The following is an 18786-nucleotide window of genomic DNA, read 5'->3' on the forward strand; positions in this document are numbered from 1 at the left end:
TGGCTAGAAACTGGAAAATGAATGGATGCCCATCAATTGGAGAATGGTTGGCTAAAATGTGGTATATGAATGTTATGGAATGTTATTGTTCTGTAAGAAATGACCAGCAGGATGAATACAGAGAGGCTTGGAGAGACTTACATGAACTGATGCTAAATGAAATGAGCAGAACCAGGAGATCATTATATACTTCAACGACGATACTGTATGAGGATCTATTTTGATGGAAGTGGATTTCTTCGACAAAGAGATCTAACTCAGTTTTAATTGATCAATGATGGACAGAAGCAGCTACAGCCAAAGAAAGAACACTGGGAAATGAATATAAACTGCTTGTATTTTTGTTTTTCTTCCCAGGTTATTTTTACCTTCTGAATCCAATTCTCCCTGGGCAACAAGAGAACTGTTCGGTTCTGCACACATATATTGTATCTATATTGTGACATATTTAACATGTATAGGACTGCTTGCCATCTGGGGGAGGAGGTGGAGGGAGGGAGGGGAAAAATCAGAACAGAAGTGAGTGCAAGGGATAATGTTGTAAAAAATACCCTGGCATGGGTTCTGTCAATAAAAAGTTATTTTAAAAAATAATATCAAATTAGAAGAAATTATAAGATAAGATGCCATTTTACAGTTTCTTTACAGTTTTACAACCCAGAAAAATCCATTCCATCAGGTATGCCCATCAATTGGGGAATGATTGAACAAGGTGTCGTATGTGATTGTGATGTAATATTATTGGGCTATGAGAAATGATGAGCAAGATGGTTGCAGAAAAAAAACTGGGAAGACATATGAAATGCTGCAAAAAGAAGATAGTGGAACCAGGAGAACATCATATACACTAACAGTAATATTATAAGGATGATCACCTGCAAAGGATTTAGCTATTAGGATCAAGACAAGGATTCAAGACAAATCCAAAGCAGTCATGATGAAAAATTCTGTCTACTTTCAGGAAGCAAGAAAATGGCTGAACTCTGAATGCAAATGGGATCAATTTTTTTCCATTTTTTTTAATTTTGTATATGTATTTTCTTTTGTAATATGGCTAGTGTGGAAATATTTTACATGACTTCACATGTTTAATCTCAAGGAGTTGAGATGAAGGAGCATTTGGAATTTGAAGTCTTAAAAGATATGTGTTAAATTTTTTTTAGTGCAATTTGGAAATATTTAACATATCTATCTTTAAAAGAAATGAAAAACCCCTTCAACTTTTATTAAAGTGCACCTTCTTCTTATGTGCCTCAAACTTTTCCTCTAATCTAAACCCTAAGTAATCATTTTGGCTTAAAAATTCAAGAATAGAATCAAATCACCAAAAGAGGTGATTTGGGCTCTTACCACTATTTGCCAATACTCCTTTTTACTCTTTTAAAAAAATTTTGTTTTTTATTTTATTGTATTTTTTTATTATTATATCTTTTTTATTTACAAAACATATGCTTGGGTAATTTTTTCAACATTGACCCTTGTAAAACCTTCTGTTCCAAATTTTCCCCTTTTTTCCTCCACCCTCTCCCCTAGATGGAGGTAGTCCAATACATGTTTTTTTGTTTGTTTGTTTTGTTTTTTTTTTAATTTTATTTTATTTAATAATAACTTTGTATTGACAGAATCCATGCCAGGATAATTTTTTTACAACATTATCCCTTGCACTCGCTTATGTTTCGTTTTTTTCCCCTCCCTCCCTCCACCACCCCCCCCAAGATGGCAAGCAGTCCTATATATGTTAAATATGTTGCAGTATATCCTAGATACAATACATATTTGCAGAACCGAACAGTTCTCCTGTTGCACAGAGAGAATTGGATTCAGAAGGTAAAAATAACTCGGAAAGAAAATCAAAAATGCAAATAGTTCACATTTATTTCCCAGTGTTCCTTCTTTGGGTGTAGCTGTTTCTGTCCATCATTTATCCATTGAAACTCAGTTAGGTCTCTTTGTCATAAAAATCCACTTCCATCAGAATACATCCTCATACAATATCGTTGTCGAAGTGTATAATGATCTCCTGGTTCTGCTCATCTCACTTAGCATCAGTCCATGTAGGTCTCTCCAAGCCTCTCTGTATTCATCCTGCTGGTCATTCCTTACAGAGCAATAATATTCCATAACATTCATATACCACAATTTACCGAGCCATTCTCCAATTGATGGGCATCCATTCAATTTCCAGTTTCTAGCCACTACAAACAGGGCTGCTACAAACATTTTGGCACATACAGGTCCCTTTCCCTTTTTTAGTATCTCTTTGGAGTATAAGCCCAATAGAAACATTGCTGGATCAAAGGGTATGCACAGTTTGATAACTTTTTGGGCATAATTCCAGATTGCTCTCCAGAATGGCTGGATTCGTTCACAACTCCACCAACAATGCATCAGTGTCCCCGTTTTCCCACATCCCCTCCAACATTCATCATTATTTTTTCCTGTCATCTTAGCCAATCTGACAGGTGTGCAATACATGTTAAATATGTTAAATTATATGTTAAATCCAAATATGTGTACATATTTATATAGTTATCTTGCTGCACAAGAAAAATTGGATCTAGAAAGAAAAAAAATCCTGAGAAGGAAAACAAAAATGTAAGCAAACAGTAACAGACAGAGTGAAAATGCTATATTTGGTCCATATTCAGTTCCCATAGTCCTCTCTTTGAGTATAGATGGCTTTCCTCATTACTGAACAATTGAAACTGGTTTGAATCATTTCATTGTTGAAGAGAGCCACATCCATCAGAATTGATCATCATATAGTCTTGTTGCTGTGTATAATGATCTCCTGGTTCTGCTCATTTCAATTAGCATCAGTTCATGTAAGTCTCTCCAGGCCCCTCTGAAATCGTCCTACTGGTCATTTCTTACAGAACAATAATATTCCATAACATTCATATACCGTAATTTATTCAGCCATTCTCCAATTGATGGGCGTCCATTCATTTTCCAGCTTCTAGCCATTACAAACAGGGCTGCCACAAACATTTTGATACATACAGGTCCCTTTACCTTCTTTAGTATCTCTTTGGGGTATAAGCCCAGTAGTAGCACTGCTGGATCCAAAGGTTTGCATAGTCTGATAACTTTTGAGGCATAATTCCAGATTGCTCTCCAGAATGGTTGGATTCGTTCACAACTCCACCAACAATGCATCAGTGTCCCAGTTTTCCCGCATCCCCTCCAACAGTCATCATTAATTTTTCCTGTCATCTTAGCCAATTTGACAGGTGTGTAGTGGTATCTCAGAGTTGTCTTAATTTGCATTTCTCTGTTCAATAGTGATTTGGAGCACTTGATTTTTTATTTTATTTTATTTTTATTATTATATCTTTTTATTTACAAAACATATGCTTGGGTAATTTTTTCAACATTGACCTTGTAAAACCTGTTCCAAATTTTCCCCTTCTTTCCTTCACTCCCTCCCCTAGATGGAGGTAGTCCAATACATGTGATTAGAAATATAATTAGAAATAGTTTTAATTTCTTCATCTGAGAATTGTCTGCTCATATCCTTTGACCATTTATCAATTGGAAAATGGCTTGATTTCATATAAATTTGAGTCAGTTCTCTATATATTTTGAAAATGAGGCCTTTATCAGAACCTTTGAATGTAAAAATGTTTTCCCAGTTTATAGCTTCCCTTCTAATCTTGTCTGCATTATTTTTGTTTGTATCCTTTCTACTTTTGTTCTATGCCAAAGAGGCTACAGCACTGAGCCAGGAAAAGCAATTCACTCAGTAAAGCCCCAAAAGAGTGACTGCCCTCTGGCACATTCTCTCTTCCCATCTGTTGAGTGTGGGAGGACTTCCCATTTAGAGGAGGGGATTCCTCTCTTACCTACCAATTTTGGCAGCTATGGCAACAAACACATGTGCCACCAGGATAAAAATGCCTGATACTAGATGCATGTGTGTGTATGCTAAGTCTTTTATTTTATCTTGTCTTATTTTGTGTTATTTTACATTCCAAATTGTCACTTTCTCTCTCTCCCTTCCCACTGTGAACTAGAGAAAGCCACCATTGACATAAACTGATATTGGATCTTAAAGCCCTAGGAGTTTCTTCTGCTTTGTCTTTTTTTCTCTTAGTGTAGGAGACTGAATAGTGAATTGGGAGATGGATTTTTTTTAAAAGCCCAGTGGCCATTTTAGAAATTTGGTAGTTCTTAATATTTCTCAAATCCATCCTTACAGTCTTTATTACTTACAATCTTTACAATGATGAAATCATCTATCTGGATCAAAACATTTATTTAATTTTCAACACTCATAATGTAAAAAGGTCACCTTGATAATCACAATTTATAAACCAACAATTGCTGCAGAGGGTGTAGAAAAAGTCTATAAAATATTAACAATATTCATCCTTACAATCTTTATGACTCTGGGCAAGTCAATTAATCCTGTTTGCCTCAGGTCCTCATCTATTAGAATGAACTGGAGAAAGAAATGGTAAACTACTCCAATATCTTTGCCAAGAAAATCCCAAACGAGGTCACAAAGATTTGGATGTGATTGAAACAACCCACAATGATGACATGTCTTAGTCAGAGCTGATTAGCAACAGAAGGAGTTTTCTAGAACTATAATTTCTAAGAGCAGATGACCAGAGCAAGGAAGATGAATCAATCTATTCCATTGACAGCATAGAACCAAAATGAAGGTGAAATGGCTGTTCAAAAGTCCTGTTAAAGGTATCATGATTTGATATATAAATCTAATATACATTGTATATTGAGTATCTGTCTACTCCCTTTTGGGAAAAACAATCTATATATGAGCTAAACCTAACCTTTAACCAAGGGTTTTGAGGTAAGGACATAATGAGAGAGAGAAAGACAGACAGACAGACAGATAGAGGGGAGGAGGAAGAGAAGGAGGGAGGGAGGGAGAGAAGGAGGAAGGGAAAGAAAGGGGGGAGTGAGGGAGGGAGGAAAATAAGGAGGGAAGGAAAGATGGAAGAGAAGAAAGGAAGAAGGAGCATGGGAGGGAGAGAGGGAAAGAGAGAGGGAGAGAATGAAGGGAAGAGGGAGGGAAAGAAAGAGAGAGAGCTCTGTTTTTAAAAGTCATAGTCTCCCAGGACTGAAGGGGTCTACATGAAATCAGGAATGAGACTGTTTGGTATATCCATAGTCCCAATATTGCTACACATTAGTAAGCAACTACAAAATACATACAAAGCAGAATATGGGTGAAGGGGAGATAGTGCTAGCAATTTGTTGGATCAAGAAATGCCTTGGGAGAGGTACCTGAGTTATGTTTGATTAGAACTAGGAATTTTAAAAAGTGGAGGTAAATAAAAAGATCATTGATGACATGGGAGAAATAGATCCTATTGCAAAGGAATGGAGGCTAGAGATGAAATATTATGTAAAGAGAATAGAGAGTAAGCCAGCTTAGTTGGAATATAGTGTGTAAAAATACATTCTAACTGCCTATAAGCAATGCCAAAACAAATCATGGATAATTATGACAAAAATGAGAAGTTTTTTTTTTAACATAAAGAATTTTATAACACAAATATCATTATCATATTGGAGGGGGGCTAGAGCAAATGATAAGGAAAAAATAACAATGGGATTAAACTATAACCCAATTTATTTTTAAACCTAAATTATTTATCAAAATGGTAAGTATTGTCATTATAAGGTAGTGAAATTGATTTATACTGAATATACTCCATTGCTCCAAGGCATTTAGATTAATTGCAGGTCATAAATAATATGATTATGAATTTAAAATTGGAATCTCAGAGATTCAATCATTTAGTCCTTCATTTGCAAGGATTTAGGAAGATTATGTGACTTGCCCAAAGTCATACAGGCAGAATTACCAGCCCAGATTCTGAACCTTGATCTACTCATAACATATGTGCTTTGAACATACATACAGTGTAAAATTCATTTTTTTTAAAATCCAGAATCAAAAGAGGGTGTTAATTACTGCTTACCATAAAGTCAATGTTTTCAGAAGGGTAGGAAAATGAAGTCAAGACTGACAGAAGGTTTTTTGGTTGTTGTTTGTTTTTGTCAAGGCAATTGGAGTTAAGTGACTTGCCCAGCATCATACAGTTGGTAAGTGCCAAGTATCTGAGATGAGAACTCTAGTCCTCCTGGCTTGGTCCTAAAACCAGGTCGGGTTCTTCATCTACCATACCTCTTAGCTGTCCCTAACATAAATTATAGAAGATAATCTGGGTTTTCCCCACCTTTGGAAAATTCACATCTATGTGAACCAAAAATGGTTCTTCTGGTGTTTCTAAATGAGAAAGAAAACAACAAAGGCCACACACAGGCTTATCAATTGATAGAAAGATAGTAGATCATCTACTTTGTAACCATGGCATCATAGGAGGAAAGAACTTTGTGGGTAGAGATGATTTTCTCTTTTTCAGTTTTGAATAAATTGATAAAAGAGTCTAATTTCTCAAAAAGTTTAATATCCACCTCTAATATATATATATATATATTTCATCCCTTGGTTTGTATTCATTTATTATTCAAATCAAGATAATTGCTAATTTAAAATATATAAGATGAACACTCTCTGTGAGGAATGATATGGCAAAGTTAGCTATTACTTCTCTCCATGTCAATTAAAAATATATTTTCCCTATTCTCAATACATGGAGATTTTGGAGAAAAAAACACATAAAGAATACAATTTCCACTTATTCCTTAGTGTTTTTCAATGTATATTCACTTTATCTCAACAAAAGCAGAATGGATTATTCTAATAAAATGATATATATTTTAAAATACTGTTAATCTTTTTCATGTCATATGAAAATGATTCATAGAATACTCTTTTACTTGTTTATTCTATTTTCCTTTTAATTGCCAAGTATTATGGGATTCACCAGTCTGCTAAGAGCCACTTCAAACATATTTGTTTCAGTGTCCTTCCTTCAACTTTCGCCAAGCCATCAAGAAGGAAAAGATAAATCTTCCAGTGGAGGAATGCCAGAGAGGAAATCTGTCTTTCTATTAATCTGTGGCTTACCACATCTTAGATTTTAAATAATAAAAAAGCCCATATGTATTTACCCTGTCACCATGTTATGGCCAGAATAGCTCTCTCATTCTAAATCAGAAAGTGCCATACCTAAAAAGAATTTAGGTCTGCTAGTGGCACTGGCAAAATTAAGTCTATCTTGGTCCAAAAGAAAATGTTCCTCTCTTTTTAAACCAGTTTCTTTCTAAGAGAAGAAGTTAGGCAAAAAAGATACCTACATAAAGATGCCTTCAAATTTAGGAGGTGTGAAGCAATCTCATTTAGTTATAACCAAATAACCATCAGTTGATCAGTACTTAGGAAATACCTAATGGCAAACTTCAAGAGAAAAAGTGAAGTGATGCCCAACTCTTTGTTAACACTGTCCCCTCCATTTGTTCCTGGAGAGACTGTAGAGAAGAATACATATCTATCACATAGTAAAGCAAGGAAAACTAAGATCTTCTATTTAAGAAATTTCATCCTGTGGAATTAAGAATTCCTGATTTCCTTTACACCACCTACCCACCCCACCACCATCACCACCAACAACAACAACAATAAAGAAAACCTTAACAGATAAATCAAAAAGGATCAAGGTTTTTTTTTTATTTTGTTTTGTTTTGTTTTGTTGGTGATGGTGGTGTGGTGGTATTAGTAATGGTATTCCCCGGGTTGAAAAATATACAAAAATATATAAGTAAGAAAAGCTAGTGTGGAGGTTTTATCTATTATTCTTTTATGTAACTTGACCTCTTTTCTCTAGCTTTAAAAGCACAAAAAGTCTAAATAGCAAAAATTGTGCCTTGCCACCATCATATTTAATATCCTGTAATATCATCCTATTAACCCTGCTGCTTTTATTCTGACCATACAGTTTGTTTATTTCCCTATAGCAAAGGTATAATAGTGACAATGCAGAGTGAGTAATGTCAAAGCATAACAAGGTCTTCTGTAAGATTTTTTTTCTATTTTAAGGAAAAATATGCTCGGTTTTAATGTCTCAGTGCTGTTCTCTGACGCTTCTTATGAGTTAAGTCACTTTTAAATCCACATTTACATAAGGAAACCAAAACAAAAAAGTCCTTTTAAAAAAATTGGAGCTACACTAAGTTCATGAAGAGAAGTTATCAATTGTGCCACCCACACAACATTCTGATTTAAGAAATGTCTAGATATTTCACTCAGAAATGAATCAGTCCTCCAATAAGCATTTATTAAGCATCTTCCTTGTATAAGACACTGTGCTAGATCCTGGGGACACAAATGTAGAAAAAGAAAAATAGCTCCTGTCCTCAAAGTGTTTACAATCTATTGGAAGAAAACATCAAACAAAAGAATACCGAAAAGGGTGGAAGTTGGGAGAGGGAGGCAGTACCTAACCCTGGGAGCATGATAGAGAAGTCAAAAGGAGTTCAGCTGGCTAGAAAAGGAATCAATGATTGGCTTGAGTCCCCTCCTTAAATGGGAGTTTTAGAAGGAGCTTTTTGTTCCTTCCTATAAAAAGAGAAGCTTATGAGGTGTGAATACCAAGGATGATTCAATTTTGCAGGATAAATAGGTTCCTAGTGATTGAAGTTCCTTAGAGACACCATGGAGAAATACAAAGGGGTGCAGGTGGATGAGAAATGAAATCAGTCAGTCCCTTAAGGACAGAGATCTAACATTTGTGTTAACCATCCTTACATCTCACAAATTGACATCCATAAAGATGACCTGTCTTTGGAATGAGGTTAAAGGATGAAGTGATTTAGCCCTGAATCTCACTCTGTTCTTAATGTACCTCTTTTGAGTAAAGAGATGAATTTTATATGCTGACATTTTTAATCTGAAGAATAATTTTGTATAGTTTTGAGTGTGCATACCTAATCCTCATGCCATTTAATATTTGAATAGGGTTTAATATGGATCTGGTGGGGGAAGGGCAGGAGGAGGTAAGATAATCCTGGTAGATATTTATCCTATCAGAAAAAGAAAATCAGAAACTCAAAGACAACAACTACTCAAATGAGGATGCAAATTTAGATGTTGTTAATTATGCCTTTGTTCATGGAATAGTGTGTACAGTTATTCATTTTAATAGGTAGCAAATTAAATATGAGGAAGATAGATCATCCAGATATTTAGGACAGAATCCTTGGAATGAGGCTAATTCATAGTACTGATTATAAAAATCAGTATACTGATTAATTTATATTAATAAGAGCCATTCAAGAAAATTAACATGAAAACCTCTCATAACTAGTCATGGATTTTTCTAGTACTTTGCAAAGAGCAGCTTGGTGATGCAGTGGATAGAGAAGGAGACCTGGAAGTAGGAAAATCTAAGTTCTAATCCAGCATCAGACATTTACTAGTTGTATGGGCCTGACCAAATCACTTAACCCTATGAGCCTCAGTTGCCTCATCTGTATAATGATCTGGAGAAGGAAATGGCAAACCACTTCAGTATTTTTGCCAAGAAAACCCAAAATGAGGTCATAAAGTATCAGTCATGACTAGAAAACAACCAAACAACAAAAATTATAATACAATCTCATTTTGTCCTCCCAAAGCCCTAAACTGGAAGTGTTAATATTATCCAGATCTTACAGATGGAAACAGAAGATGACAGAGATTGCCCAGTATCTCATAGCTATTAAACTACTGAAGAAGGATTTAAATCCAGATTTTCCAAACTCCAAGTTCAACCTTCTATTATGTGTTACTATTTCTCAGATGATACTATCAATTTAGCCTTTCTGTTCATGCTCCATTACCTATAAAAGAGAAGTAACCTAATTACCCCATAAATATCTTATACCATATATACAATTATTAGCTTAAGCTGAATATAGGATCTAAACATAAAAAAATCAGGTACTTTTCATAACTCTATTAGGGAAGAATTTTGAATTAACTTAGTGATAGGTAAAATAATAAAAGACAATTTTAAAATATTTATGTTACATGAAATTGAAAAATATTGTATAAACATATTCAGTATAGTAGAATAATAAAAGAAACTATCAACTGGCAAAAAAAATAGTTGCATCATATAATTCTGAGAAGGGTCTGGTAGAGAAGGGGAAGGAAACAAGCATTTATTAAGTATATATTATCTGTCAGAACTACGATACATGCTTAACAGCTATTATCTCACTTTATAGTGTCAGTCAATATCTCTCTCTCTCTCTCTCTCTCTCTCTTTATCTTATACTCTCCCTCTCACTCTCTTTTTCTCTCTCTCTCTTTAGATAGATAGATGGACTTATTAAAAGAAATGTATTAAAAAGAGCCATTCTCCTTGATTAAGTAGTCAAAAATAATAATTTTCAAAAGATAAAAGGAAAACTGATAAGTCATAAAAATGTTCTAAATAACTACTACTATGTTGTTCAATTGTTTCAATCATGTCCAACTCTTCATGATTGCATTTAGAGTTTTTCTTGGCACAGATACTAGGGTTGTTTTCAATTTGCTTCCTCAGTTCATTTTAGAGATTATTTAGTAGGTGTCTGAGGCTAAATTTGAACTCAGGAAGATGAGTCTTCTTGACTCTGAGTCCAGCACCGCCCCAATTATTAATAAGGGAAATGCAAACTAAAACTACTCAGAGGTTTTGCTTTACCCAGAAAGTTGATAAAGATGACAAAAGATGTGAATAGCCAAAGTTTAAGGGGATATAGAAAGATAGGGATATTAATACATTATTGGCCCGTAATTGTCCACCAATTCTTGAAAACAATTTGGAATATTTGAATAGCCAGAGTTTGAGGGGATATAGGAAGATAGAGTGTTTAATACATTATTGGTTCAGAAATTGTCCCAACAATTCTTGAAAACAGTTTGGAATTAATATTTTTTAAAAGTGACTAAAATGTCATACCCTTTGCCTCAGTTCCTACTACAATACATATATTACAAAAAGGTCAGTCAGACAGAAGGATCCCATGTAGATTAAATTCTTAGTAGTAGCCCTTTTGTGGTAATGAGGAACTAGAAAGAAAACAAATGCTTATCAACTGGGGAATGGCTAAGCAAGTTATGATGCATCAAAGCAATGATATACAACTATAGAGAATCACAAGAAGATTTATATAAATTAGTGCAGAGAAAAATAAATTGAATCAGGATAACTATACATAATGATTAACAAGAATGATAAAACAAAGCTCTCCTCAGTATAACTATAAGGACCAAATTTGGACCCAGAGAAGAATTGAAAAAAGAATGTACCTTCCTCCGTTCCTTGGTGAAGTGGTAGATTATGGGTATGGACTATCACTCTTTAAAAAAAAAAAAAACAAGGAAACATACTAAGTGCCACAGATAGCCATGCATTGGGCTAAGCCCAGGCATTTTATAAGTGTTAGCATTTTATCCTCACAATAACCTGGAAGATGGGGCTATTATTATCCTCATTTTACTGCAGAGGAAACTGAGACAGGTAAAGGTTTAATGGCCTGCCCAGGAACAACAAATTAGCAAATATCTAAGACCACACTTAAATTCAGGTCTTTTCTAACTCCAGGCCTGGTTCTTTATACACTATGATGCTGCCTAGCTGTTGAGCAAGAATGGGATAATATAGATTTATATGGATATATTTTCTTTTTTTTTCAGAAATTTCAGAAGTGTCTGAGAGTTCATGATCTCATTTGAGTTTTTCTGGTCAAAGATTCTTGAGAGGTTTGTCATTTCTTTCTCTAACTCAATTTACAGATAAGGAAACTGAAGTCCAGGGTCACAAAACTAGTATTTAAAGCCAGTTTGAACTCAGGTCTCCTGACTTCAGGCCCAATTCTCTACCCACCTAGCTACCCTTATATGCAAATGAGATGATATAAAAATAAAATTCATAAAACATAAAAAATTATAAAAAGAAGGAATACTGTGCAAATGTTATTCCCTTCATACCAATCATTTTTATTAAGGGTGCCACAAAGCCATCCATATCCTCACTTATTATGTATTTGCTTTGGGACAAAAATTCTTCCCAGTTCAATCCTGTTCTCAATGGCAATTATAGGAAAAGCTTCAGACATGTATGAAACATGGCCTGGATTTAGTAGAGCCTATGTACAGATATCCCCACAGAATGGTTCCTTCTGAGATGTCTGAAGACCAAGTCATGCCCCTATTATGCTCCTATTCTCAGATAGGTTAAAATAAAGAAGTTCTTGATCTTAGATCTTTCTTCAGACTGATGGGGTTTCTTATCTTATAAGAAGAGATCCCAGGGAATTATATTAACTGACACATGAGGATGCATGAGGAACAATCTCAGAGTCATAACTACTAATTCTGGAACCAGGGCCAAGAAGCACAAAAGTCACCTGTTTCAAGTAGCATCATTTGAAGAACTCACAAACCAACTTTTTAAGACAAATCCACAAAGGGAAGAGCTTGGAAAGAGACCCCAGACATCAAGACACAAAACTACCAGTCTTTTTAGTCCTTTTTTGCTGGGAAAATAGATACAAGAAACATTAGGCATATATTAGGAAAGACTCGAGGATATTGGAAGGCCACTTCTAGGAAACTTTCTCCTTATTAAGGAGGTAATAAGGTAGAATAGATACATAGAGGATTTCACATGAATATTATAAAATATTATATAATTAACATTACTTGTTATGCTAAATGTGTGCAAAGCTCAGGTGTTTTTACCTGGTAAAAAGTACAAGTTCAATTAACATTGTCTAAATGTTACAATAGAATGAAGGGTTTGGAGTCAGAAAGCCCTCTGTTCAAATCCTGCCTCAGATACTAGTTGTGTGACCTTGAGATGATCACTTAAATTTTCTTAGTCTCAGTTCCTCATCTATAAAATGAGGATATTAATATTACCTATCTTGCCCAGTTATTGTGAGGAAAAAGTGAGATAACCTAAATTATCTCATAAAACTTCTTGTGCAACTCTGAAACACTATTAAAATATTAATTATTATTGTTGTTATTATGAAGCAGCATGTTCAGTCTAGATTCACTAGAACTAATTGAATATGCATCCAAATCACCACCATTAATCATGCAGTGTTCTAGCATTATAGTGTATAACTTTGATCCCAAAAATTGATGTTGGGAAATATTTAGAAGCATCTTTTCTTGGAAGTTGGCTGAGCAATTATTATGCTTTTACCTATGAATTATTATGATACCTGGATTCTCAAAATTCTTAAATCACCAAAGGCTGGGGAGAATTTGGCCTCATATGCTGGTCAATGGTAAGGAGATTCACTTAGCCATTATAATTAATAAGGAAACATTTCCCTCCTTCTCTCCAAATGTACTTTCCCTTGGCAACTCTTCATCATATAGCAAATCACACAGTCCCCAGAAGCACTTTTTATCTGTCATTTATTTCATGTTCCAAGGAAGTGATTCTCTCTCTAAAGTGATTGTTTCTGGTAACCCAGTCAACCTCCTATGGACATTCTATCTACCAGCATAGGAAGCCCTATGATTGAAATATTCAATCCAATAAGATGTTGTACTTTAATTTCTGTCCCTGTGATGTATACCACATAGCTAAGCAATTTTAAGTAACAATGTTTAAGACCAAGGCTGACACCTTATGAAACAATCCAGTATGTTTTATTTTGTACAAGGGAGCTTATAGAAGTGAATCCATCCACCATAAGGCCACATTCATCACAAGACTTTGACTCTTGCAAAATCAGTCAGCAGGTACAACAAAGGCCATGAGAAACATGCAAGGAAACTATTTTAATCTCAAAATACTTTTCTCTCCCTATGTTTCTTCCAAGAGATCCTAGATCATAAAGTTACCTAATGCAATTGGAGAAGTTCTGCCAAAGGATTGGCTTAACAATGGCCAGTTCACTTTTCTGACTATTTTGGTGCCTAAGTTACATTATACAATGATGAATCCAGTTGACCAACCCATAAGATATCTAAAAAAGTGAAAATCAACTCTAAAGCAACTCAAAAAGTAGTTATAAGATGTCATAAATCCAGATTACATTACAATCTATAATCTTTATAGTTCTAAGATTATATCCTTTTATTGTCTCATTCAACCTTTCCCCATACAGGTGAGATCTTTTCTTTCTAATTCTTTTATATTTTAAACTTACTTATTTTAAGCTTTTATATATTTAAGCTTACATAGAAAATATAATTGACTCTTTCTACTTCTTTGCTTGATATGATGGCAACATTTTAAAAACTTTAATAGTTATGAGGATCAATTGTAGGATTTCATCAATAATTTAATTCAATGTGTATTCATTAAGTACAAAGCACTATGCTCGATACTGAAACTACTGAGCACTAGACTTAAGCTTATATGTTGCTTTTCTATTAAATCCTCTAGAAATCTAATTTCTCATGCTGTATAATAGGTCTGTACTCAACTTTCATTCAAACATCCTTCTCTTATTTCAACAAGTGCTATGGATTTTAGATAATTTCATTTGGATTTGCTTGAAATAAAGATCTCTGTTCTATAACATGGAGGAGATTCCTTTCATGTCTAATCATTAGCACAAGGATCTATACAGGAAGTTCAACATGACCCTAGTAAAGCTCTAATAAGTCCACATGGAGAAACTAAGGTACATCAGTGACATTCCGAGGAAGAAAAAGCTAATTTGTGGAATTATCTAAGATGATTTACTTTAATGTTTCAAAGTGTCCCCCAACTATAACAATTTAGTTTTAATGCCACTGATACAAAACTGATCCTCTTAATTCTATCAATTACTCCTATTCAGAAGGAAGACAACCCTGCAAGAATCCTCAAAGAAGTTTGTTTGGACGCAGCCCCATTTTACATAAAACTTCCCTTACCTACATAGTACTCCATTGCTTTACTTTTTCCTCTAGATCATTTTTTTTCTTTTTCTCCTATTTCCCTGATGGATACATTTTCAGTCTAACACTATGAACCCTTTCCCTACCCAACAACCCTCTTGTTACTGATTCTTCTACCCTCTAATACCTTAAATCAAAGTCTTCCATCTGTATCCAAAGATAACTAAACCTTCCAAATCACAGTAATCCTCTGAACTTAATCATTTATGTTTGCTCAACTACTTGTCCCAATGCTATCTGTCCCTGCCATTCATCAGAGAATACATATTCCCAAGACATGGTGATGACCATTACTTTTTTAATATCAGTGAGGCAGTTGAAAGAGCACTACCACTGAATTAGTGCTAAATTTTATTTCTTTCAAATGAAAAACAATCATATTGCTATTGTTAAATAAAAACTCAGAGTGAACCTAATAAAATCTCAGTTATTCAGTTCATTTTTACCCCAACTCTAATTTTGCACTTCCTTCTTTAAAAGATTATGTTAACATAACAGCATTAGTTCTCAATACAGGGAAATATTAGGGAAAAGAAGGCACCCATTCGGTCCCAAAGACCTAGTATCATAAAGAGATTATATTATATTTTATATATGCATGATGTTATGCTTCTGAGGAGCTCAAATCACATTTCCAAAATCACTTCACTTATCCCTCAATATTCCTGAAATTTTGGCAAGGGAGACAAAGAATATTGCTTTTCCCAATTTATTTATAGAGAAATCAAGGTACAGAACATCTAAATGCCTTTCATAAAATAATTTAGCAAATCTACTGTAGTCTTAGAGAAAAAGCACATCTTATTCACCCCAAGTGAGATTTCTAGCATCTTCACCAGCCCAATCCCCAGTGCTTTAAGTCATCTCACCCCAATCATACAAAAGGAGTCTGAAACTTGCTGACAAAATTCTTTTTCTATAAATTCTAAATGGCACATGAGTTTTTATCTGAACAAAGAAATTCATTCCCCCTTTATGCAAGAGGTCCTGGCCACAACAGGGATACAAGGTAAATAAAGCATAAATCATTATCACACACATATACTGGAAGTTACAGATATGCCCAAAATAATTTTATTATATTAATATACAGTGCAAATCTGATAGGAAATACTTTTTATAGCATCAAACACTCATATATGGATGTACAACTTGTTCAAAATTTATAGTAACAAGGAAACAAACCCCTGCATTTTGGAGTGACTCAATGAATTTAATCATATGTAAATTTATAATAAGAACTTCCACAAAATGCTAGTTTTCAAGTAGACTCAACATGATCCAGAAATTTAGAAAGTAAATTTCCAAAACAGCCTCTTCTCCCATAAATGCTTAGAAGATTGTAAAAGATACTCACAGAAGAAGGTCTTTTTTGCTCGTGGGTTCATCATTTGGTGATGTTTTCATCAGGAGTCATCATGCTTTTGATCCTTAATATTATTCTTCTTTGAAGGTTTCTTCTCTGTAAATCTCTGAACAAGGTCACATCCACTCCCAAGACATCGTCCCATACTGTTTTCTTGCTTTCATGAACGCTGCTCCCATAGATGGATTTCCTGTCCAAAAGACTCAAAAGTGAACGTGCGTTGCTGAATGCTAGTGAACTATGCTACCAAAATACTCACTGTCTTAGCAATTTGGCTCAGGAGCACTTTCCCTGATTAGGGATGATGAAGAACTGCAACCCAACTGTTCCAGAGGACTTTAAAAGACAGATGCTTCTTCCTTACTATGAATGAGCAGATCAAAATCATTAGTGCCATTTATTCTCACTAGTTCTCTGGGCTTATGTACTATTTACACACAAAGCATCCCTGTACTGTATGCCATATAATGACCCTACCAATTGCTAGAGGATTAATATATCAAGTATATTTTAGAGTCAGCGTTAGTATGCTTTGAAGTACATAATGTTTTCCATTCTTGAAAGGACAAAGAGATCTACGTTGTCAAAGTTTATTTTTAAGCTAGTGTGCTTGCTAAGTGCAGTGGCGAACAGGCTTTCCGTGCCTGTAGTACCATTGCTGGAACCTATTAATGCAAACAGATGAATTCTTGGCCTGAATCCACATAGGCTTTTATTTCTTTTTCCTTACCTTATCTAACTTTGCATTGATTACAGCATTTTTTTTCAATTCAGAAATACTATCAATTTGGTTAGCCTTCTTATTTTAATTCTGCCAATGTTGATGTACTGTGGAAAAGAAAAAGGAGATGCAAGATCCAATGGGCTTGGCTGGACTGAGAAAGTTATTCATCGGATGTAGATTCCATTACTGAAAAAGTTTTGGGGACCTTTGAGAGAACAAGTAGAAGAAAGAGAGAAGGAGAAAGAGAAAGCACCATGCTGTGATTATTAGCTTTGCCTCTTCACATGTTCTCCCATTGTTTGGAAAGCAAATTGCTCTGGTTTGCATAACCCCCTACTGGTATGCTCAACCCACCAAAATTAGCCCACATGTCATCTAATACCAGTCTAAAACTTGTGGAAACACATTATTGCTCTTATTAAAGCCATAACAAAATACAGCTGAGCTGTGTGTGTTAGGTGGTAGAGTGACCCAGAGGTAATACAATCTGTGTTGTGGAATTTCTAGCCCTAATTTTAAACATCTGGTTTTGATAGGACAATAAATGTGATAATGTACATTGAAATGCCAGCGTCCAAGTAATGTGACCCTTCCACCTAACTAAAGCAACACTTGTGCTTCAAATCACATAAATGATACATACAAAAATGACTACTGACCCACCTCCAATAGGACAGAGTATTTAGCTGTTTTGTTTTGTTTTTTCCCCCAGAAGTGGGAATAAGTTTTCAATGAACCATTTACACCCTCTTGTCTGGTCCCCCTGTGACCAGCTGCATGAGTTTATGAGGCAGCTGGGTAAGATTAAGGAAGTAGGTCTGTGTTTATGAAAAAGACCAAAGCTAACTGGACCAGAGAGAAGACTGAACCTCTGACCTTGGTCTTATTGATACCATGCCATGTTCCATTCAACTGAGCTATTTAGCTTGAGGCAAAAGAACAGGTTAAGATCCATCAGATAACTTCTATGGCTCCTCGAAAATGCTGTGCATATCTTAAAAGGGACATTGATAATTTTAGTCCAATATAGGTAAATGGAGGCACAGTGTCCTCAAATGACCATGACTTGAAAACACAAGTGATTCAGACATGGAAGTGGTCCTAGAATCTTAAAGTTAAGAATGAAAACTCTTTATGATTAGTCACTTGGAGATAGGTTTGGCTCTTGCAAAGTGCTACCCGATCCAGAACAATGTGCCCAGATTCCACACATCCCTTTAAAGATGTGCTTAAAGAGAGAAGGAGAACATTGAACAGAATGATCAAAAGTAAGGGGATATTTTAGAGGGTAAAAATAAGGATGTCAGATGGGACAGGTAGAAATTGCTTAAAGGCATTATCATTCCCTATGGAAGTGCCTGGGATCTGGCTAAAAATTCCCTAGAAACCAAATAATTATTTTTGAATTTATCCTATTATTAGTTTTGAGATGCTTCTCACACTTTTCATTTTTTTTCCTATGGCCTGGATTAGAAGAAAAATTCTGATAGTCTTTGTCAAACAGAGACAAATTATGGAGAGATGTACTTTGTCTTCCATTTCCAGCTGCCATTATTGTCCTCACTTTGCCCAACCTCCCAGCAAATGAACATCTTGCACCAATGTTACTCAGGATCTCAGCCTTTTGTCAAAAAGAAGAATGTATCCAAAATAGGTCCAAAATATCAGGAATCTTGAAAAATGACCCACACCCCTGTTTTCTCCTGACATGCAAAGCTTCATGAGTCAGGTGAAAGGTATTTGAGGGAGCTGGCCTGGTGGGGAATCTAAGAAGGGGGAGTGAAGATGGGGGAAGCACTCTGTCTCAGTAGGAGCCAAACCCCAAACCTTTTCAAAGGCGTGAAAACATTCAGACCGCTTCAATTTGGTGTGTTT

At 35.0% G+C, this 18786-nt stretch overlaps 1 protein-coding gene across 1 annotated transcript in view; it reads right to left on the bottom strand.

Annotated features, from left to right (window-relative positions):
- Positions 1-16377, bottom strand: part of KCNK2 (potassium two pore domain channel subfamily K member 2) — a 291790-nt gene extending 275413 nt beyond the window's left edge. Inside the window, exon 1 of the mRNA XM_051998361.1 lies at positions 16179-16377. Coding sequence (XP_051854321.1) covers positions 16179-16212 — 34 coding nt within the window. The 5' untranslated portion in view covers positions 16213-16377. The remainder of the gene's footprint in view (positions 1-16178) is intronic.
- Between the last annotated feature and the right edge of the window lie 2409 nt (positions 16378-18786).

This window comes from Antechinus flavipes, chromosome 4 (assembly GCF_016432865.1).
Source record: "Antechinus flavipes isolate AdamAnt ecotype Samford, QLD, Australia chromosome 4, AdamAnt_v2, whole genome shotgun sequence".
Lineage (NCBI taxonomy): Eukaryota > Metazoa > Chordata > Mammalia > Dasyuromorphia > Dasyuridae > Antechinus > Antechinus flavipes.